Source organism: Lepidochelys olivacea, assembly GCF_965140295.1.
Source record: "Lepidochelys olivacea isolate rLepOli2 genome assembly, chromosome: 5".
NCBI classification, from domain to species: Eukaryota; Metazoa; Chordata; order Testudines; family Cheloniidae; genus Lepidochelys; species Lepidochelys olivacea.
In genome coordinates this window covers 84,266,656-84,290,567 of record NC_140415.1, presented here as the reverse complement: position 1 = coordinate 84,290,567, position 23,912 = coordinate 84,266,656, and the positions used below count along the sequence as shown (strand labels likewise).

The following is a 23,912-nucleotide window of genomic DNA, read 5'->3' as shown; positions in this document are numbered from 1 at the left end:
CTAGTTTGATATACTTAAAGTATCAGGATTTAAAGAGATTCAGTAAGTCTTCTACAGCACTATGCTGACAAAAACAGGACAAGGCAAATGAGAGAGGAGCCTCAGAAGGTTCTAAAAGCTGGATAAGTACCCAAAAATTCACATATTAATGTCCAAACCAACTGAGTCTGCAAAACTGGGTTACAATTCTCACAAGAACAGACACAGTCTTTCAAGACATCTAGTACTGCTTCTGGTCTGGCTGGAAATACTTCAAGATTATTCACCCTTGCAGCATTAAATTACTTCCAGCCAGAACTAGGAAGTGCAGTTATTAAAAAAATTAAAACAGCAAAGTTATCCTCAAATAGGTTTGGTTCAGATCCTGTTCAAGCTTGTAATTTTACCCAAGCCAGATCACCTATCCCTATGCAAGGGATTTTGGTCCAAGAGAAGAGAATTTGCTATTAGCCACCACAGTAACCAGAGAATATTTTAAATTTTCAAGGTCCCAAATAGTGTCAACTTCAACTATCAGGGTTCCCAGGGTACTCTAGGTGATGTCTTTATTTCCTGTTCCCCAGTAAAGGTATTCCCCACAAGGTTAGTATGTTTTTGGCTTGTCAAAAGATTTTTTTTCTTCAGCTTTATTTTAAAACATCTCTTCAAAATGATGTATGGTCTACATCACTTCTTTCAACACACTGTCCTAATACTTATGGGGTAATTATGAATAGACACACCTTCTTCCTTGATACTTTGAATTCAGTTTTATCCTAATATATATTCCAACTATACTTTATTTTTTTATTTTAAATATAGTTAATGTTTTAGTAGGAAGGTATAAACTTCCTCTAGTTGGCATGAGATCCCAATAGCACATAATTTTTATCTCTAGTCCATATATCATTTTTATGTCATAAAAATAATTATGGCAGAAGACTCTCCTACCTGACACATTCAGTTTAAAAATGTTCATTCATTTTTACCTACTATGATGCAAGGCTTAGGATGTAGGTCCTAAAACTGAGCTAAGCAGCATTTGCTGGAGTTTACAATCCAAGTGGTTTTTGAGGTTCATTACCTTCCTCATTCTGGTAAAAGAAGTGGTGCTTTTGAGCATTTGTCTTTAACCAACAATTACCTAGAAGTTTGCCTCCAGACAGGACACTTGGAGGCCAATGATGTCCTATATGGACATTATGGATGGAGCTCAGGAGCATAAGATTTGCGGACATTTGAATCCTAAGTGGCAATCAGCGGTGAGAATATCCTGAAAAGGTCTGTAATAAAATCAAGCCCAAGCAATTAGAAAATATACGGCATATGCAAAAATATTATCTCTCTTTTAGGTTGTTTTAGGTACAAGATAAAAGAGAGTATGTGAATTTTATTCTAAAATTTATTTGAAAGTCCCAATTCAAGTTCTCAAGTTTTGTTAGTAAGAGAGGTTATAAATTAGAACCACGCAGATAAGAGATTATTACTTGTAACCTGTAGAGCATCTAAGGCCTTGTCTACACTACACAGTTTTGTTGACAAAACAGTGGAGGTGTACACACTGAAATGCTTCTCCTGCTGACGTAACTCCCCTGATATGCCAACATACTAAAACATGGGTGGCGAAACTATGGCTCGCAAACCACATGCGGCTCTTTTACAGTTAAAGTGCAGTTCATGGAGCTCCCCTCTCCCGCACCTACCAGACTGGGAGAAGGGGGGAGCTTTGGGTTTCTACCATGCAGCAGGGTGGTGGGGCTAGGGGCTTCTGCCAAAGACAACTGGCCTACTGAGAGCTGGGGGAACAATTTAAAGATTCATCTCCCCCAACAGCTTGAGTCACGCACCCCAGACATGCCCCCCGTACCCTAAGCAACCCCTCCATGCAGCTCCCAAGTGTTAGCTACACCTAGACATGGAGTGGCAAAGAGCTGCTGCAGGGAGGGGCCACTATTTTAGCTCCATGAGCAGAGGCTTGTTTTGGGAGCCGGTGGGCTCCGAGTGGGTGCTCTAGGCTCTCTCCCCGCAGATGTGGCGCACCAGCTGGATGTCCTTGGGCATGATGGTGACTCTTTTGGCATAGATGGTGCACAGGTTGGTGTCCTCGAAGAGCCCCACCAGATAGGCCTTGCTCGTCTCCCGCAGGGCCATGACGGCTGAGCTCTGGAAGCGCAGATCAGTCTTGAAGTCCTGGGCAACCTCCCGTACCAGGCGCTGGAAGGGCAGCTTGCAGATCAGCAGCTTGGTGAATTTCCCGCAGGGCCATGGTGCTGGGGCAGTAGCAATAGGGCTTCTTCACCCCACCTGTGGTGGGGGCACTTTTCAGGGCAGCCTTAGTGGCGAGCTGCTTGCAGGGCGTTTTGCTGCTGGTAGATTTACAAGCGGTCTGCTTGGTACGGGCCAGCCTCACTGCAGCGCACTACCAACCTCTCTATAGCCCAGCAAAAACAGCAGCACTCCCTGCAGCTCCCTGCTGTTTGCTGCTACCTCTAGCCATGGCCACAGCTCCCAGCTGGGCTCTCAGTCCCCCATACTGCCCCTCTTCAGTTGGTGGAAGCACTCCTGGTAAGGATGCATACTACCAACAGAAGGAGGGTAGTGACGACATCAGGCACCGCAGTAATTAATGTGGTGGCTGTAAGTGCACCCAGCATAGGTCGACTTAAGATGGTAGTGTAGAAATAGCCTAAAGCAAATGTCTCTTGAGTATAAATAAGTGACCCTTCAATATAAACAATTAAAGGGACTAGAGATATTAAATCCACCATCCATTTGGTTGAAAAAAAAAATTTTTTTTTCCCTTTGATGACAGTCCACTGGAAGATTTTTAAGGTACAGGGATACAGACAAGAGAAACTGATCTTTCTTAACCTCTCAATGAATCAAAATTACCTTACAGCTCAAATGGAAGAATAATGTTGGGAAATTACAAATTTAAAACATTTTTTAAAAAGAAATTCTAGAGGAGAAATTCTAGAAGTGTATTTTATGGAATTCTCTGGATCTTAGTTGGGAAATGCACATTTATTAAAGTACTGAAAATACTACTGATAGGGCCATATCAGAAAATAAAAAGGGAACTTCTGGTTGGCATATCCTTTCACAGACACAGAACTACCATAAGGGTAAATTATTTTAAAATTGTGTACTCTTGGATCTCATGCCAACTAGACTAAATTTACAGGAGAGAAAGTCTAATAGGTGTTGTGGGGTGATGCAGGAAATTCTCTACATATTTGGTGGGAATGCCCAAAGGTAGTAAAATTTTAGAAGCAAACAGTTATACATCTTAAAGAGATTACAAGTCATGACCTTCCTCTTGAGCCACCGATATTATATTTGCATGTCCCAAATGAGAAAGTATATATTTTAGAAAAACAAATTAATGAAACAATTTACTGGTGGCAGCCAGATGTGCAAGTGTTGATGGCTGGAAGAGGAAGGAAGTATCTAGTTTAAAAATGCAGCAAGGCAGAATTTGTATTGATCATGGAAAAACTAGTCTAACAGACATAATAATAAGGAAACGGTATTTCCACGTGCATTAACTTTCATCAATTCTTAAAATTTCTTAGCAAATAAAGTCAAACTCTTTATTTCATATACTAAACAGTATAGATGAAGAAATTCTAGATATTTGACCCAAGTCCTGATGTGCAGTATTATGTTACCTTATTTCAGACAGTAGGATTCTTTGATACTCTGATTTGGATTAATGTTGCTTTATACATTTTGTGGACATATTATTGTATTACTGAAGCATTTTCAGGGATGAGAGAGAGTTGAAGAACAAAGGGAGAGTTCACACTGTCTCTCTTTTGTTTGCATACTTCTTTATGGTTGATCATTTTAATGTGTGGATATGCATAGCTCTGGTGTGTGCATATGTTGAATTATTAATAGATTAATGTCTTACAGATGCAGATATATGTAAACAGATGCTGTTCCCATCTTGCTACCAAGTATATACATAATACAAAAGGTCTTGGTCTATATTTACCCCTTTCCTCACATGTGTCTTTATTGTTAACTTAAAACAAGAAAATATGAACCTTAGCCTAAGCTTTTTCTGGAGTTAGATTGTTCCTAAAGTTCTCTCTTCTGAACCTCTCTTTCTTTGTCCCTGGCTCCCTAATCCTCTGAAAAGCACTCAATCCCTTTTCTATATCTGAGTTGGTGCTAATGAAACCCACCTGATCTGGCTGTCAGGTGAGTCAGCAAAATAATTTTCTGAGATTCTCCCCATATAGTAACCTTATTTAAATGTCCTAGGCTGTAGTTTATGTTGTGATAGAAATTTATTTTTCTTTATAATAAAATTTAAGAGAAGAAATGTATTTGGCTAGTACAAACAATATTGATATCTCTATGCAATTACACTTGTAACTGTTTTTCCTGGGGAAAAAATGTGAGTTTAAAAATTTAATATCTTTTACTCTAGGTTACATGGTACTCCAATCACTCTAAACAAAAATGCTATATTGTATGATCTATAAGGATAATATTTTATTTTAACATTGTAAAGTTCAGTTTACAATTCAGTTGGACAGTTACGTATGTTGTGTTGAAAAGTTAGTTTGAATTAATTGAGTGTGAAGACTAACTTGTAGCAGAACCATGACTGAATTTATCTTTTCTTCATACAACAAAGTAAAGTCATTCTAGTTAAATACACAAAAGTATAGAAAAAGAACGTTAAGGCATTAAGCTGGCAAAAGCAAGGAAAATCAGTTAAAGAAGCCTCTTCATCCTGAAATAATACTTACCAGATGAGCTGTTAATGAACCGCCTAAAACAATTTTAAACAGAACAAGGAGCAGTGACCTAAAGTGATGGAAGAAATGTTTAGGCTATAGATATTCGAAGAAGTAGTTTATAGCAGTCAGAGCAATTGGAAGCCAGAAATCTAAGTTCAGTGAGGTTCATAGGTCCCCCCAGGTTTCTCAGTGAGTTTTTTCCAATAGGAGAAATTAATTAACACTGATTAATATTAAGACCACTAAGTCATCTAGTCTGACTTCCACTATGTTGCAGGACATGAAATTTTATCCAGGTACTTTATATTAAGCCACAAAGACTTTAGTTAGACTAAAACATTTCAGTCCCCAGGGGACTTAACTGTGTGCTACAGGCAGAGAACAGGAGTGGCCCAATGCCACCAATGCCCAAAAGTTTGTGCAATGGCAGTGAACTGATTAGATGAGATATGCCCAGATGATCCCAGCTGGCAAATCATGTGCCATATACCACAGGAATGCAAAAAAAAAAAAAAAAAAACCACAAAACCCTGTTGGTGAGAGAGAAAAGCTTACATGGAGCTCTTTTTTAGGTCCTTAAGACCTTGTTTGTCATCAGTACTTTCATTGACCGCCTGTTTATTGAATGTCTGTATAATTGATTACAACTGGTAATATCTTTCAGTGGCTGGTTTCAAAGAATATAACCTTAATTGATGATTGGGTAATACCAAATCTAGTAACAGGCAAGCCCAAAGGACTCGGTCCGTGGACACAAATGGACTTAGGCTCAGCACTGCAATGTCCAACTTCTGGTGCCCTGCCACCACTCTAATGGAATCTCCTGTTGAAACTTTCTCACTTTGTTTAAAATACCTGAATTTTCATTGGGGCAAGGACTTGAACCTGACTCTCCATGCCCTAGGAGAGTTTCCTAAATACTGGAATATAGATGCTGTCTCTATTCCCTCCCACCCCCAGAATATTTCATTATTTTGTACAAAGTAGAACTGCTTCAATAGGAGAGAGCTCTGCTGCAAAATACTCTATAGGACAGTCAGCTAAGAAGTGGAAGACCTGGATTCAAGTACCTGATCCAAATCAGGCAGAATGGGGATCTGAACCCAGGTTTTCCTGCATTGTGGGAAAGTATTCTAATGACTTGGGAGGACATGTGATGCCACCTCCTCTGGTTGTGTTTTATGCAGGGCCTGATCTGGTAGGTGTGCTCTGAACCTAGTCTGGGACTCCCACTGGGGCTTAAGGCATAAGATAGGCATTGGGCATCAGGATTTAAGCAGCTGTATGCATGCCTATTGGCAGAAACTCAGGCACCATGGGAATTTTGGCACCAACAGGTTCAGGCAGAATCTGAGCATCTAACTATTGAACTTAGGCACCTAAAATAACAACAGACATCTAAATGCTTTGTGGATTTAGTCCAAGGATTTTAAGGCATGGAAAGCATATCAACTCAAAAAATTAGGATCCCCTAGCAAACCAAAATAACGCAAAAGCAACTCCTTGGCAACGCAGTATGACCTTGATAATATTGAAGTGGTCACCTATGTGGTAAAAACCTCACATCATATGTAATGCAAAATATGACCATATCAGGGAAAGAGAATAATATAATGCCTAAAGGGATTCAGAATGCTACTTTACTTTTTGCAGTCTGCATTTAATACAGAATAAGACAATGGTTAAATCAATGTCCTTTACAGGCAGGCATGGTGTAATCTATTTCTAATAATTATGTGCACTGGCCCTCCCCTCTAGAACTAGAATACCCAGTATGAGTCAATTGGAATCAATTGCTGCTAGGTTCTACATTAACTGTAACTACTAGGAAAAAGAGCTGAACCTTGCTGTAGATAGCTCAATTAAAAACAAAGGCAACAAAACACGGGTATGTATAAAGAATGGGATAGAAAATAATGAAAATATTATAATACCGTTATATAAACCAATGGCTCGCTCTCACTTGGAATATTATCTATAGGTCTGGAGGTGACCCCATCTCAAAAAAGATATGAAAGCAAAAGGAGTCTAAACACCATTGGCCAGAATGATTAGTGAAATGGAAGGATTTCCACACAGAATATGAAAAAGATTGCAACGACTTAGTTTAGAGAGGAGACAAACATAGTGAATGGTATAGAGAAAGTAAACCAGTTGCACCTGTTTAGCCTTTCCTAATACAAGAACAAGGGGACACTAATTTCAATAAGGAAATAGATTTAAAAATAAGAGGAAATGTTTTTTACACAATCTATAATTGACCTGTGGAACTCAAGTCCACAACATATCACACCTAAAAATTTAGTGGTATTCATTTACATGCGGCAGTAGACATTTATATGTATGAGAACCTCCACAGTTATATTAGACAGAATAAAACTTTTTAGAAGAGACAGAAACTCACCTGGGATAAGAAAGAATCTCTCTCTATGGGCAGTTATTCCATAACTGTCCACTACAGAGTTTCCTGCACCTTCCTGTGATGTCAGAGAGGGGATACTAGGCTACATGAACCACTGAATGCTCTGAATCAAGCTGTCAATTCCTAAATTTTAGGCCTTTAATTTACCTTTTAAAGTTTTCAAGAATCGCTTACATTGTTCTCTCTTGGCCACTTGTAACAGTTCTAAAAATAAGCTGGGTACCAAAACACAGTTTGTACTCACAACACAAAAGTGAAAGTTTGTTTCCCCCTTCTTGGATTCATAATTTCCAAATCGGCAAACTATAAGAAACAGAAAAAATGTACTAGGAATTGATAGATATGATCAGCTTATTGACTTTTGTGCAGATAATGAATAAGCTAATTGTATCTGTCCAAACTGTTTCGATTTCATTTTGAAACAGAAACATCATTGAAGAGAACTATTTTCTAGAATGCTTTTTGCAACAGAACTAATATTGAGCCAACAGCTCAAAAGGCTTGTACAGAAGTAAATTGGTAAGGGACATTTGACTTCAAACTATTCACATCTTTAGAAGAAAGAATCATTTAAGTTAAATTGTTATTTGTCCCAAATAACTATGCTGCAGGAGCCTGCAGTATTAGTAACAATAAAAAACAGGATTAACAAACAATGCATCTTCTGTCAGTGCAGCAAAATCCTGTTGTTCCTTTTCTTTGAAGCTTTAACTACTTTGTAGTCACTGGATTAGAAGACTTGAGCACTTGCCTACTTTCCAGACATGCTGACCCTAGTGACAACTTCCTTTACAAAGCAACAGCTCCAGAGAGAATAAACAAGCCTAAATAGCAAGCCATCCTTCACACAGGGAGCCTAGTTACAAGAACATTACAAACTAAATGAAATATTGTAAGCAGCATTTCTTCCCTGTTAAGAGAAACACCACACCGCACTTCTATAAACATACTGAGCTGATGCATAACAAAGGTGGTTCGCTTTATTTGACACGACTGCTGGGCAGACAATGTACGAACTATGAAAAGGGGACTCTGAAAAAAAGAACTTGACTACTGACTGCGAAGTTGTTTCCAATATATACAGAAGCTAAATGCATCTAGCTATCATTTTAACTGAATACAACATTTCACTTGACAATAGAGGTTCTCTGAAGATACAGTCTGAGAAAGACACTAACAAATCTTTATTTAGAACTCATATAATTATCAATGGAGATTCAATACGTCTTGCAACAAGACCCTTTCCTTTTTAATTTCATTCCAACCAGTATTTGTTGCTAAAGCTGCTAGTTTCATAATTAATGAACAAGTACATTTCCATACAAATGACAATACTCAGTACTATTAACACCTTGCCCAAAAGTGCAGTGAATTTAAAAAGAGATCAGCTTTCCTGCAAACAACTGAAAGCTCACTAAATAGGATTAATTCACCCAGCCTGTTAATCTGCCTTTTTCTCCCCACGAAGTTGCATTTCTGTGCTATTTACAGCAGAAAAGAGATTATGGAGAAAAGCATTTGTGATGGAATTGCTATTAACAAAATCAAGACACTCCAGGGAAAAAAAGTTTCAGTGGAAACTTCATTTACCTTTTGACTCAAAGACAAACTGAATTGCTATACAACTGGCATTGTAATTATAACAAAAAAGATTTGTGTCTTGTATGTGGAAAAAAGCTTAGTGAAATGTATTACTAACTGTATTAAGATTCCTCCATTTTCACAGCTGCATGGGAATTAGCCAAATAATCTATATTGACTTTCATGGGAAGTCTCTGGCTAAATCCCATTTATTAAAGTCAAAGGGGAAGGAACGGGTTGGTAGATAAATCCAATGCAACTTTAGAAATTCAAGGTTTTTACTACATCTAGTAATATATTTAAAGGCATTTAGATGTAATCTGCACTATAACAACTTTAATACCGTACTCAAAGAAATGTGTTCTCTTCATTAGTAGCATCTACAATTTTATAAAGTGCAGTATTCGTAAAATCATAACACATTTCAGTTTTGATTTCTCTACAAGTAGGAATTTTATTAACAGGAAAAAAATCTTGCACCAATGTCCTGCATCCTTTCTAAGGTACATAAATGGTTGCTATAGGGTCATTAAAATGTGCAGGTCTTGCACCTAACATTAAAAAAACAACATTTTTAGAGCCCTGCAAATCTGCAGATTCTGAGGATCGGATGCAGATACGAATTCTGTATAATAATAGGAGTTCTACCACATGCATGCTAATATTTTCAGATCAATGTACGTTTCAGCCAACCTAGCTCTAGGAAAAATAAATAGAGGAAAAAAATCTTCCAACATTTTTAATTGCATTTTTTTATTCTATTTTTAGGATCATTCCAGCACAACCAAGACATATTGCCTACAAAGGCAACTACAGAAATAAAACTAGTATTGTCAATAGAATCTCAGACAACAACAAAATTAAGATTGTGCATGCACAGTTTATATCACCCAACCGGGTTTCCTTAGAATATTTTGTCTTCCACTCAGTGCTTTTGTCCCCACCAAAAAGACATTCCCCTACTAATTCCCAGTAGAGACAACTGCTGCTCACAGGAGATGCAGAGAACTGTTTGGCATGTCTTTGTTTTTGCAGTCAATTATGCAGAGCTGTGTCACTAGCAAACGTTGTGTGACTACACCCTGCGAATAATACTTAAGGGGTCACCCATCAAAGACATCCGCAAGAGAGGGGGAGGGGAGGTTTCTTCTGCCAGCACATGAAGGGAAGGAGTGAGTCGGGAATGTCAGATAATCAATGAATATGCAGATTTGTGTAACAGGCAGCCAAATGTTTGGATTATATTGTTTAGTTACGATGCCATTCATCTATGATTTCACTGCCGAAGCCCTCAAGAGTTTTTCAAGAGTACAGAAATCATCTCACCAAAATCAAACTAAGCATATAAGGCAGTTTAGGACTTTGCCTAGAGACTCTTTGTTGAAAGGGGAGGGAGGCGTCCTGTCTTGCAGAGAAGGGTAGAGTAAAACTTTCTGGAAATCCTGTGCAAGTCCTTCATGTTGGTCCCTAAAAACAGATCCATCTGTTTTGAGAAATTGGAAGAAAATGGTGGGGGAGGGGGATGGTATCTGGCATTCGAGCTGGAACGACAGCATACACCGAAAGATCGCCATCTCCACAGCCCAGACTTCGGAAGGCTTTTAAAGGCACCCACTGAACGTCTGCCCCCCGGCTCACACCCCGCACCGCTAGGGGCTTGCTGCTTGTGAAATTTCGGCTCCGATGTACACCGAAGCTGTGGCTGAAGTTCCCTGCAGGGAAGCCAGGGCAGCAGTGCAGGGCGCTGCAATCTGCTAGCGCTGCCCCCAGGCCCTTCAAAGGGAGCAATAAAAGCCTCAAGAAAAGACGGGCAACGGGAACTGACCCCAAGTCTCTGAGGTGATGCTCCCCTCCTACCCCACCGCCTCCCCCAAAACCCTCCAGCTTTCTCGTGCCTCCCCCCCTCCCTCAATGCTAATGCAGCAAATGGCACGACCGAGGAGCCCAGAGCTGACCAACAGGAAATATAGACATCTGTCACCTCCCGGGGAGAGGTAAATGGATTACGAAACCAACAAAGGAAAGAAAAACCCTTTCAAACATGCAACTGATTAACAAATCCCCTCCAATCTGCAGCATCACTGTTATTCCTTACAGACATCGTCGGGTTCCTCATGCACGTCAGGGCAATTAAGTTAAAGCCTCTTAAAAAGTAATGAAGAGTCACTAGTTATCAGCCAAACCATTCCGTCCTAAAGTTGACCCAAGACGGACCGGTTACAAACCTGAAATGCACATGACGACTCGGTGTCATCTCCTCCCCAGGATCACTGGGCAAAACGCCTCCGGGAAGGGGTTTAGGGAGCAAAGTTTATCAGCTGGGGGGGGCACTTTTCCAGAGAACGGTTCTGAGAGAGATCAAAGAGTGTCGGACTGAACCCAGCAGCAGCTCCCATCACCCGTTCCCACTCCACAACCTAGGGGAAAGGAAACGTTAACCCTCTCCCTGCCTGCTTCAAGGGGAGGGCCACACAGCTTAGCTGGGCATGAAACACGCAGTCCATGGATGGAGCTTCTCTTACAGACACTGTAACGCTTACACCAGAGCAGCTCTCCCGCCCCACAGGCTCCCAGAGCTCGCTATAAATCCTGGCGTTGTTGGACCAGGGAGATGCCGGACAAACTGGCAACGTTTCAGCAGCCGCAGCCAGTCCGCCACGGTGCGAGGTCAGATGTTAATAGGGCCAGTTTATTTAGCTCTCCAAACAATCGCAGTGCTTGGTGAACCGAGTCCGGACGCTTCCTGATCCGCAGGGCTGCCCCCTCGGCTCTCTGCGGAGGGTACACACAGGAAACGGGACCCTCCACAACACACACAAAAAGAGACTCAATTAAGCCTCCATCAATGCCAAGCACCGGTGCTTCCCCCCCCCCCCGCATTCAACCTTAATCCCCACCCCCATCGTGACTCTGGCAACACTCAACAGCCCAAGTAACAACACATTATTATAGCGCTCGATGGGGGGGGGGACCCACCCTGAGCTCCCCATCAGGGCCTCTGACTGCAACAAACGTCCCCCCTCCCCTTCTTTGCTGCCCCCCCTCCCCTCAAAAAACCAACAAACTTCAGGCCGGGGCACCCATGGCTGAAACCCATTAAGCGGCTCAGCTGCAGGAGCAGCTGGGGGTGAGGAAGAAGAGACGGTGATGGATCACGGGAAGGGGAAGCTTCAAAAGCTTTTTCTCAGCAGTCACCTCCCCCCGCCCCAGCTCCGGGCCTGTCCTGCACAAAATGTAACATCAGGTTTCTATTGGGCCCCCGAAGACAACAACAAACAAACGGGCTCCGCCAGCCCCGGCTCGGAAGGAAGGCGGGCAGGCTTTGCACAGCTAGTCTTCAACCAAGAACACCCCCCCCACCACAAAAAAGTAGCATCCTCCCTCCGGCCGGGTGGGCAAGGCGGGCAGCCAGCGAATAACGACCGAGCCCAACCAGCGGGGGGGGGGGGCACCCACGGTTGAAAAAGCCCTTCCCCCCCGCCCCCACCAGCCCTGTAAGGGTGTCCCAGAGCCTCTTACCTGCCGCATAGAGGAGCAGGAGCGAGGAAGCCGCCAGCAGGGCGAGCAGGGAGCTCGCCGCGCCCCGCCGCTGCGCTGGTGCCCCCCTGACCGCCCGGGTGCGGACCATGCTGCCCGCGGGGCTCCCTCCGGTTCTGCTTCGCCTGCGAGGGAGGCGGGCGCCCGGCCGCCGCACAAAGAGCCCTTTGTGGTTCAGCCGCTCCGGTCCCCGCGGCCGCTGCCCCCTCGCAGAGGCGGCCGGGGCTTTTCCACGCCGCGGCTGGAAGCGGAGGCGCTGCCCGGAGCTCGCTGCGCCCGGTGACAGCCCGGGGCTGGGGGGATTTCACCTCCTCGCTTCAGCGCCGCGCAGCTCGCGTCTGCTCCGGCTCGCGGTCCCTCCAGCGGCGGCCCAGTGCCCAGCAGGCGGGGGCGGGGGCGCCCGGGCTCCAGCCAGCGCTCACTGTAACGGGCCGCCCCGGACTAAGCGAGCAGCGAGCCTCGCCGCCGCCTCCGGCATCCCAGCGTCACTGGGGAGAGTCTCACACAGGGGACGGGGGGCGTGCACAGCCCGCGGCTCACGCGCGGCGCCGAGGGGACGGGAAAGCCCTGCGCTGCTGCCCCCTCTGCTGGCAACCCAGCAAATGCCAGGAGGGGGAGGAGAGCCGGACCCTCGGGAGGGGCTTTTCCTGCTCAGTTCAGGGGCGGCTGGCTCAGGTGCAGTCCGATCTCCGGCTCTGCCGCGAACCGGCCAGGAGTCTGCGTTTGGCAATTTACTCCCGTTTTCAGGTAACAAAACAGTCGCTGCTGGGAGAGCTGAGCCCGAGGTAAGGGCTGTTAGGGGAAAAGAGGCCGCATTAAGGAATGAATTAAGTGGGCAATATAATATTTGCAGAGGACTAGGCACATTTAGGCCATGCAACAAGCGCGTCCCGTAGGGAAAAGCTCCAGTATTCTTCAAGATACCAAAAAAGGGTTTGAAAAGGAAAACGTGAGGGAAGAAACAATACACCGCTTGATGGGACTTGCCTCCCTTTCCCTAGCAGAAGAAAGAGCAGCTTTTTCACTTCCAGCCCCTGTCAAGTGATCACAAACCATTACTCTTTCCAAGGAAACGTCAAGCCTCATTAGCGCTGTAACGCACATGAGAAGAAAAGGAGGACTTGTGGCACCTTAGAGACTAACCAATTTGTTTGAGCATGAGCTTTCGTGAGCTACAGCTCACTTCATCGGATGCATGGACATCCGATGAAGAGAGCTGTAGCTCACGAAAGCTTATGCTCAAACAAATTGGTTAGTCTCTAAGGTGCCACAAGTCCTCCTTTTCTTTTTGCGAATACAGACTAACACGGCTGTTACTCTGAAACCTGATACATGAGAAGATGAGAGTACCCCGAGAACGTGATCCTGCCTTGAAAGCACAGTGGATACTCTTTAGTTGAAATGTTAAAAATAAATCGTCGAATTTTACCCATGAGGGGCAGGATTTGTTCTCTTAAAGCTGCAAGACACAAACCGTAATTTATTACAGTTAGTGCTAAATATTTTGAGCACAATTTAAACTTTTTTTTTTTTGCTTTCTGAAATTTCTTTATTTTGCACATACAAAGAGGTCTTCAATATGAAGAAATCATTCCCTAATGATAATGCAGAAAACAGAGTAGGGACTTGTTCATTCCATGATATAAAATCTAGAGGCCTGATATATTATTTGCAACTGAAATAGTATTTCTAGATATGTATTTGATTTGTTGGAATAAATAAAAGTTGGAATGTTGAAATCTCATCAAATAATTGAGGCTATAAATATATAAGATCTTACAAATATTATTATTCTTTGTTATAGGTATTGTGTGTAATAGCCTGATGCTGAGTAGTGCTCAGCCCACACAACTCGCATTGATTTCAGTGCCTCTCAGAATCAGGCCTTGAATGTACATTTCTTTCAAAAAATATTATTTTGTCCAAAATGTTCTACTTACCATAAACAAAGACAAACACAGCAACATAGTCCTTTATGTCTTTGTGGCCAGTTTCTTTCCTCTAAGTTTTCCAGTCCCAAACTGAAGATTTCTGTGGCACCTCATAATGAAAAAGGAAAGAGACTGGAATAGTCATAATTTCCTCTCTGGTTATTGCTTAGTTAATGCTAACACCAGATCATCATTAGGCAAAGAGGCCTTGATTCATGAAAGCAGTTAGGCACTTTTCTGAACAGGGATGCTTTCTTGAATTGGGGCCAGTAATGCCAGGACTACATTGAATCTGTTTCCACCTCCAGCCATCCTCAGGAAACTTTTACCACCAAAGGCAACCTACACAGCCAATATGCCTGAGACACAGTTTATGGGCCCTGTCCAGATGAAAAAAATCATTCTTGAGATTTTCAAAGTAATGTAGGGGTTTACGTAATTTCCATTAATTTTAAAAGAAGCTAAGTATCCAGATTCTCTAGCCTGCTCTGAAAATGTATATTTATTATAAAAAAAATCTTATGTTAAAGGAATTATTATTACTAACAACAAGTCTGATTAAATTATAACATTAAAATCAAATTTATTGTTAACATTTTATGTTAAATATTGTCAGGCCACACAGCTTGGACAGGAAAAGTAACTAGATTGGTCTATTTCACTTTCTAATTAGTAAACTTCACCTTGCTGGTTTTTATGTACTAGCACACACCCTGCTGCTGCCTTTAGGATTCCAACACAACATTCCAACTTATATCTACTGACTATAAGGACAAGAATAAGATTTTCCCACTTTTTTGCTCCTGTTTGTACTGTAGAGCTTACATAGTCATGGGAGAATAAGGTAGGCTTGATTATTCTTTCTCCTCTGTCTTTAACAAAACTGTCCACTACATTCTGTTGTAAAAATCTTTTTTTCCCATGCATAAATAAGTAATTAAAAATAGTTGAAGTAACTATCCTATCAGTTACTTAAAAGAAAAAAGCTAGTAAGAGAACACTGTAGTTTTCTCAAAAATAAAAGGATTCTAAAGTATGGAAATGTGCAGTGAGCATTATCTAAGCAACCTTAACTCTTTTCCTGTCCCCTGGCAGATCTCACACTTGTTATAAGTAAGGCCATCCTGCTTATAACATGGAGACAGATTCTGAAGCCAGTCAAGTCACTCTGGTGTAAATTAGATCAGAATCTGGTCCAAAGACTAGGAGTACTTGTGGCACCTTAGAGACTAACCAATTTATTTGAGCATAAGCTTTCGTGAGCTACAGCTCACTTCATCGGATGCATACCGTGGAAACTGCAGCAGACTTTATATATACACAGAGAATATGAAACAATACCTCCTCCCACCCCACTCTCCTGCTGGTGGTAGCTTATCTAAAGTGATCATCAGGTGGGCCATTTCCAGCACAAATCCAGGTTTTCTCACCCTCCACCCCCCGACACAAATTCACTCTCCTGCTGGTGATAGCCCATCCAAAGTGACAACTCTTTACACAATGTGCATGACAATCAAGTTGGGCTATTTCCTGCACAAATCCAGGTTTTCTCACATCCCCCCCACCCCCATACACACACAAACTCACTCTCCTGCTGGTAATAGCTCATCCAAACTGACCACTCTCCAAGTTTAAATCCAAGTTAAACCAGAACATCTGGGGGGGGGGGAGGGTAGGAAAAAACAAGAGGACACAGGCTACCTTGCATAATGACTTAGCCACTCCCAGTCTCTATTTAAGCCTAAATTAATAGTATCCAATTTGCAAATGAATTCCAATTCAGCAGTTTCTCGCTGGAGTCTGGATTTGAAGTTTTTTTGTTTTAAGATAGCGACCTTCATGTCTGTGATTGCGTGACCAGAGAGATTGAAGTGTTCTCCGACTGGTTTATGAATGTTATAATTCTTGACATCTGATTTGTGTCCATTTATTCTTTTACGTATAGACAGTCCAGTTTGACCAATGTATATGGCAGAGGGGCATTGCTGGCACATGATGGCATATATCACATTGGTGGATGTGCAGGTGAACGAGCCTCTGATAGTGTGGCTGATGTTATTAGGCCCTGTGATGGTGTCCCCTGAATAGATATGTGGACACAGTTGGCAACGGGCTTTGTTGCAAGGATAAGTTCCTGGGTTAGTGGTTCTGTTGTGTGGTATGTGGTTGTTGGTGACTATTTGCTTCAGGTTGCGGGGCTGTCTGTAGGCAAGGACTGGCCTGTCTCCCAAGATTTGTGAGAGTGCTGGGTCATCCTTTAGGATAGGTTGTAGATCCTTAATAATGCGTTGGAGGGGTTTTAGTTGGGGGCTGAAGGTGACGGCGAGTGGCGTTCTGTTATTTTCTTTGTTAGGCCTGTCCTGTAGTAGGTGACTTCTGGGAACTCTTCTGGCTCTATCAATCTGTTTCTTTACTTCTGCAGGTGGGTATTGTAGTTGTAAGAAAGCTTGACAGAGATCTTGTAGGTGTTTGTCTCTGTCTGAGGGGTTGGAGCAAATGCAGTTGTATCGCAGAGCTTGGCTGTAGACGATGGATCGTGTGGTGTGGTCAGGGTGAAAGCTGGAGGCATGCAGGTAGGAATAGCGGTCAGTAGGTTTCCGGTATAGGGTGGTGTTTATGTGACCATTGTTTATTAGCACTGTAGTGTCCATGAAGTGGATCTCTTGTGTGGACTGGACCAGGCTGAGGTTGGTGGTGGGATGGAAATTGTTGAAATCATGGTGGAATTCCTCAAGGGCTTCTTTTCCATGGGTCCAGATGATGAAGATGTCATCAATATAGCGCAAGTTTTATATATAGCAATATAGCAATATTGCGCTATATTGATGACATCTTCATCATCTGGACCCATGGAAAAGAAGCCCTGAGGAGGGAGTCTACATAGCCAGACAATCCTGCTGTCAGGGTGCCAATGCCTGAGATGATGGGGAGTCCAGGATTTCCAGGTTCATGGATCTTGGGTAGCAGACAGAATACCCCAGGTCGGGGTTCCAGGGGTGTGTCTGTGAGGATTTGTTCTTGTGCTTTTTCAGGGAATTTCTTGAGCAAATGGCATAGTTTCTTTTGGTAGCCCTCTGTGGGATCAGAGGGTAATGGCTTGTAGAAAGTGGTGTTGGAGAGCTGCCTAGCAGCCTCTTGTTCATATTCTGACCTATTCATGATGACGACAGCACCTCCTTTGTCAGCCTTTTTGATTATGATGTCAGAGTTGTTTCTGAGGCTGTGGATGGCATTGTGTTCTGCACGGCTGAGGTTATGGGGCAAGTGATGCTGCTTTTCCACAATTTCAGCCCATGCACGTCAGCGGAAGCATTCTATGTAGAAGTCCAGTCTGTTGTTTCGACCTTCAGGAGGAGTCCACCCAGAATCCTTCTTTTTGTCGTGTTGGTAGGAAGGTCTCTGTGGATTAGTATGTTGTTCAGATGTGTGTTGGAAATATTCCTTGAGTCGGAGACGTCGAAAATAGGATTCTAGGTCACCACAGAACTGTATCATGTTTGTGGGGATGGAGGGGCAGAAGGAGAGGCCCCAAGATAGGACATATTCTTCTGCTGGGCTAAGAGTATAGTTGTATAGATTAACAATATTGCTGGGTAGGTTAAGTGAACCATTGCTGTGGCCCACCATCAACCTCAGCCTGGACCAATCCACTCAAGAGATCCACTTCCTGGACACTATGGTGCTAATAAGCGATGGTCACACAAACACCACCCTATACCAGAAACCTACTGACCGCTATGCCTACCTACATGCCTCCAGCTTTCACCCAGATCACACCACACGATCCATTGTCTACAGCCAAGCTCTACGATACAACCGCATTGGTCCAACCCCTCAGACACAGACAAACACCTACAAGATCTCTGTCAAGCATTCTTACAATTACAGTACTCACCTGCTGAAGTGAAGGAACAGACTGACAGAGCCAGAAGAGTATCCAGAGGCCACCTACTATAGGACAGGCCCAACAAAGAAAATAACAGAACACCACTCGCCGTCACCTTCAGCCCCCAACTAAAACCCCTCCAACGCATTATTAAGGATCTACAACCTATCCTAAAGGATGACCCAGCACTCTCACAAATCTTGGGAGACAGGCCAGTCCTTGCCTACAGACAGCCCCGCAACCTGAAGCAAATAGTCACCAACAACCACATACCACACAACAGAACCACTAACCCAGGAACTTATCCTTGCAACAAAGCCCGTTGCCAACTGTGTCCACATATCTATTCAGGGGACACCATCACAGGGCCTAATAACATCAGCCACACTATCAGAGGCTCGTTCACCTGCACATCCACCAATGTGATATATGCCATCATGTGCCAGCAATGCCCCTCTGCCATGTACATTGGTCAAACTGGACAGTCTCTACGTAAAAGAATAAATGGACACAAATCAGATGTCAAGAATTATAACATTCATAAACCAGTCGGAGAACACTTCAATCTCTCTGGTCACGCAATCACAGACATGAAGGTCGCTATCTTAAAACAAAAAAACTTCAAATCCAGACTCCAGCGAGAAACTGCTGAATTGGAATTCATTTGCAAATTGGATACTATTAATTTAGGCTTAAATAGAGACTGGGAGTGGCTAAGTCATTATGCAAGGTAGCCTGTGTCCTCTTGTTTTTTCCTACCCTCCCCCCCCCCCCAGATGTTCTGGTTTACTTGGATTTAAACTTGGAGAGTGGTCAGTTTGGATGAGCTATTACCAGCAGGAGAGTGAGTTTGTGTGTGTATGGGGGTGGGGGGGATGTGAGAAAACCTGGATTTGTGCAGGAAATAGCCCAACTTGATTGTCATGCACATTGTGTAAAGAGTTGTCACTTTGGATGGGCTATCACCAGCAGGAGAGTGAATTTGTGTGGGGGGGTGGAGGGTGAGAAAACCTGGATTTGTGCTGGAAATGGCCCACCTGATGATCACTTTAGATAAGCTATTACCAGCAGGAGAGTGGGGTGGGAGGAGGTATTGTTTCATATTCTCTGTGTATATATAAAGTCTGCTGCAGTTTCCACGGTATGCATCTGATGAAGTGAGCTGTAGCTCACAAAAGCTTATGCTCAAATAAATTGGTTAGTCTCTAAGGTGCCACAAGTACTCCTTTTCTTTTTGCGAATACAGACTAACACGGCTGCTACTCTGAAAACTGGTCCAAAGACTGTTAGACAAAACAATGTAGAAAAATTTCCTAAATGCATCCTAGCAGAGAGTTCTTTTCCCAGAACCTCCTCCCTGGGTAACTGCAGGAGAAGTTGATTTTTCCACACACATACCAATCCTCCCCTCCACCCCCCACGATTACACTTTACAGAATTAGATGCAGTGACTGTTCTGTAAAGAGCAATTATGGATAATATATTTACTGAATTTATCAATTAATTTATCAAGGGACAGTCAATACTGAGAATGAACTACTGTACCGCTAAAGAAAATTGCACCAGTTTAACTAAAAATTGTGTTTTAAACTGATTTTGTTAAACCAGTACAAAAGGCTGTGCGGACACCCTTATTTCAGTTTAAACCAAGAATATTTTGGTTTAATTTAATCTTTAAATTGATTAAGATTCAGTTTAAATTAAGTCACTCTTAAATGAAGAGTGTCTACGTAGGAATTTGAACTGGTTTAACTAAATCATTTTTAAACCCAATTAAAATTAAACAGTCAACTGACGGCCTATACATAAGACCTAACTCCCCCTATATTTTATCCTTATACAGCTGAGCTTTCTTTGTTATATACACTATGAAGCAGCAAATCCAAATGCATTTACTTTCATGTATAACTCGTTTTCATTATGCACATGTCCCCATAATAATAAATAAAATAATAACATAAATAAATACTTTGCCTTTATTCAGTGCTTTTCATCTGTGGATCTCAAAGCACCTTGCAAAGTAATTAGGATATTGGCCTGAAACAAGATCCTGTATCCAAATAACTCTGAATTTAGCGATTGATCAGATTCTGATGGAAATCTAAATGAAATATCATTATTCCCATCTCACATAGGAAACTGAAGAACAGGGAAACTTGACCAATTAATGCAACGAACATTTGTATTCAAAGGCATATACAACTAGGTCTCTTTGACTCCAAAGACATGGTTTCATAATATTCCACTTATGAGCATACTGCATGCTCTGGGAGAATCAGTTGGTAGAGCTAAGCATAAGAAACCACAGTATAAATTCCTTCTCTGTATAGCAAGAAATATGTGCTGCAAGCACAAAATGGTACATTTCTTCTGGGTTTGCTCACCCTACTAATTTAAAGTATTAGAGCATTCACTTGTGTTCTTTAGCATATGGTCCCAAACTGTTCTCTTGCTATTTGATTACGAAAGATCTGTGCATGGATTTATTTGAATGACCAAATGGTTTGAAAATGTGCCTGATAGGAGCAGTTTAAAGCAGTAGGTGGGGCTAGTTGGTGGATACTTATTTGAGAATCTGATAAAAAATTGAACAGATTCCTTTTACCATATTACTTCTATATCCCATATTAACTATGTTTTAAGGAGGCTTATGAGCTCTGGTGTGACTCGGGCTTCAGTTCATAAAGTTTCAATGATCCCATAATCACTTCCAAAATCCAGAGAAAATCTAATTCATGCACTAAATCTACTACATAAATCAACGCCTGGTTAGGGGCCCAATATTTATGCTCATGTAATTAGGCCCATGGAAGGCAATGAGACTACTTGCACAGGAAAGGATTGCTTCTATGCCTCAGGCTTGCTGAATCAACCCCTAGCTCTTCACGTGTAGTTTTCATTAAACAGTTGGCAAGTACCTGCCACATAATTCAACTAAATCAATGAAGTTTCACTAGAGATGAATTTGGCTCCTCATTCCTAAACACAACCTTTTCCCACCCCCACTAAGAATGTATGACCTCCACAATAAAAGTTATATTTTTATAGCTTTATACAATGGCAGTATTAATTACTAATATATTTTAAACATACACTACATACAAAAACAAAACTCTAGTTTTATGTTAAAGTTTTCAGAAGACTCTACTAGTGGTAATAAAACTCAGAGAGATGTGACCTTCTTACTACATTGGAAATGGAAATATTTTTAACTTTACAAACTTCAGGCTAACAAAATGGATGAAATTGTTCCCTGTGCAGAGGGTCAGCTCAAGGTCTAAGTACCAGTTAAGTGCCACGTAAGTCCTCAGCATAGGACTTGAATGCTACATAGGCCTTGTGCATTTCACCCACTGTGAATTATGCTCTATGTAATGTCCCTATTATTCAGAACAAATTTGCAGGTTTCCCACATTTTTTTAAAGAGACATAGAAATTACAAAAAAAAAAGGAGTACTTGTGGCACCTTAGAGACTAACAAATTTATTTGAGCATAAATAGTCTCTAAGGTGCCACAAGTACTCCTTTTCTTTTTGCGAATACAGACTAACATGGCTGCTACTCTGAAACCCATGGAAATTACAGTTCTCAATATCGACCAAAATATGAGACTGGACAAATTATGTTAATTAGAAAGCATTTTTCTTACAGAAGTGTAATAGTGATATATTTTTGTAGATAACTACATATTTTATAGCAGATTACACATAGTGTACATTAAATATTACACACACACACACTTGCACTAATTAGTAAGTTAGCACAAAAGAAATAAAGAAAAAAAATTGCAGGAATCTCTCGTCTCTCTCTCTTCTGCCCTCTCTCTCAAGTGCACACACAGGGCAACTGTCTCCATGTTTCTTTCACCTACATAAATATACCACACTGACCACAGATGTTGGTCAGTCTCATGCAGCCAACAGATGCTGACAGGCATTCATGTCATTATAAGTGATATGTTTAAAAGTGAACACATTATATCTCTAGAATTTCCCCTTCCTAAAAAATAAAATAAAATAAATACAACTTTTTATTATTTTTAAAGTATGCTCAAGAAATGTTCAAAGAGACAGAGCTTGCCCCCATAATTCATAGGTGATCTGGATTATGAAGCTCTGAGTAGTATTTTGCCATCTGAACCCTCTGACACTCATAAAACCAGAAAAATTGAAAAAGGGGGAAAAACTTCATTCCATCTCCTCAATGTCAGTTATTACTACAAACAATGCAACCAAAGAATTCCTTGCTGATGCTCAAAACTGAACACAGTGTAAGATCAAGCTTCTTTAATAAGGGCAAATAAAAAATTGAAGTGCCCCAACCTGGAAAAAAAATTTCCATTTAGGGCGAAAGTCATCCCTGGTACTCCTCTGATTTCACTGAAGAATGAGTTTGTCTGTTTTAATCCTCCTTTCCCCAAATAAAAATAACTTAAAAGAAAAGGAGTGCTTGTGGCACCTTAGAGACTAACACATTTATCTGAGCATAAGCTTTCGTGAGCTACAGCTCACTTCGCTTTCGTGAGCTACAGCTCACTATGAAGTGAGCTGTAGCTCACGAAAGCTTATGCTCAGATAAATGTGTTAGTCTCTAAGGTGCCACAAGCACTCCTTTTCTTTTTGCGAATACAGACTAACATGGCTGCTACTCTGAAAAATAACTAAGATACTCTTTTTAATGTGATTCCCACTATAATTAGTTGTTGATTGTACTGAAAGACTCCTATGAATCTTAGTGCAAGTTATCAATCTTAGATATTTCCATGGCCCCCATTACCATAGTATCTCAGTCTTTAGTGTATTTATCCTCACACTATCCCTGTGATGTAGGGGAGTGCTCTTTCTCCCCATTTTCCAGATGGGGAACTGAGGCACAAAGAGGCTATGTGACTTGCCCAAGGTTCCACAGGAAGGATATGTCAGAGCAGGAACTTGCTTCCCAAGTCCTAGGCTAGTGCCCTAATGATTGGATCATCTTGTTTCTCTCACCAAGAAAACTGAAATACAAAAAGAACTTTTGTTGTTCCTAACTTAGATGGGTACAGGGTCAGGACTATTACAGGTCTAGATACCATGGAACGATATACAAGAGAGATGGTAAAACTAACTAGAAGTGTATTGAAAAATATACAGGAGCTCTACAACTTAAAGAACACACAGAACCAGATTTTCAAAGGAGCTCACAGCCAGATTTTAAGTGCTCAGCACCCACAATTAGAGCCAGAGTTTCAAATGGATCTTCCCCATTGTGGGGTGACAGAACCTAGGCTCCAGACAGAGCCTGAATCTCTACATTGCAATTTTATAGTCCTGCAGCCCAAGACCCACCAGCCCAAGTCAGCTGATCTGGGCCAGCCACAGGTGTTTTATTGCAGTGCAGACCTACTCTTATTTTGGTGCCTAAATGAGACCTGAGCTCTTTTCAAAGTCTGGCATCAGTTATGGATGATGGGCACTTTTGAAAATCTGTTCCGGTCTCCGGACCACGTAAAACAGGAATAAGAAGTTGTCTACTCCCAGGAGTCAGAAAGAGGTCTCCATATGACAGAGCTAACATGACCAGCCTTGTAAAGGTGTATCAAAGTAGGCCACAGCTTTGGAAAAAATAGCTTGAGATATCTAGCTGACATTCCCAAAAAGTTGTACGAGTGGCAAAGTGCAGGAGAAAATAAAATAAAAAACAAGAATTGCAACCTAATATTTATCATGCCCAAGAAAGCAAGTTTGTAGTAACTTTTAATGGGTGTGGTGGCCAGGAAGTGATCAGAACATGTGACAAGCCCAGCCAAACAAAGAGAAATTAAATATGTGGATTTGTCA

General features: G+C 41.9%; 1 protein-coding gene and 1 pseudogene across 3 annotated transcripts in view; both read right to left on the bottom strand.

The window, feature by feature from the left end:
* The window catches only part of ROR2 (receptor tyrosine kinase like orphan receptor 2), a 238,973-nt gene extending 226,206 nt beyond the window's left edge, over window positions 1–12,767 (bottom strand). The window contains exon 1 of one of the 2 annotated variants that reach the window (XM_084629275.1): window positions 12,259–12,767. In XM_084629275.1, coding sequence (XP_084485401.1) covers window positions 12,259–12,367 — 109 coding nt within the window. In that variant the 5' untranslated portion in view covers window positions 12,368–12,767. Of the gene's footprint in view, window positions 1–10,964; window positions 10,990–12,258 lie in introns of those variants that run through there. The other variant, XM_084629276.1, reaches the window with a different exon arrangement.
* On the bottom strand, window positions 1,990–10,840 carry LOC311521312 (histone H3.3C pseudogene; annotated as a pseudogene). The gene is made up of 3 exons: window positions 10,822–10,840; window positions 7,306–7,461; window positions 1,990–2,388 (listed from the first exon to the last, which is right to left on the bottom strand). The product of its transcript is annotated as a histone H3.3C pseudogene (transcript).
* Window positions 12,768–23,912: the final 11,145 nt, after the last annotated feature.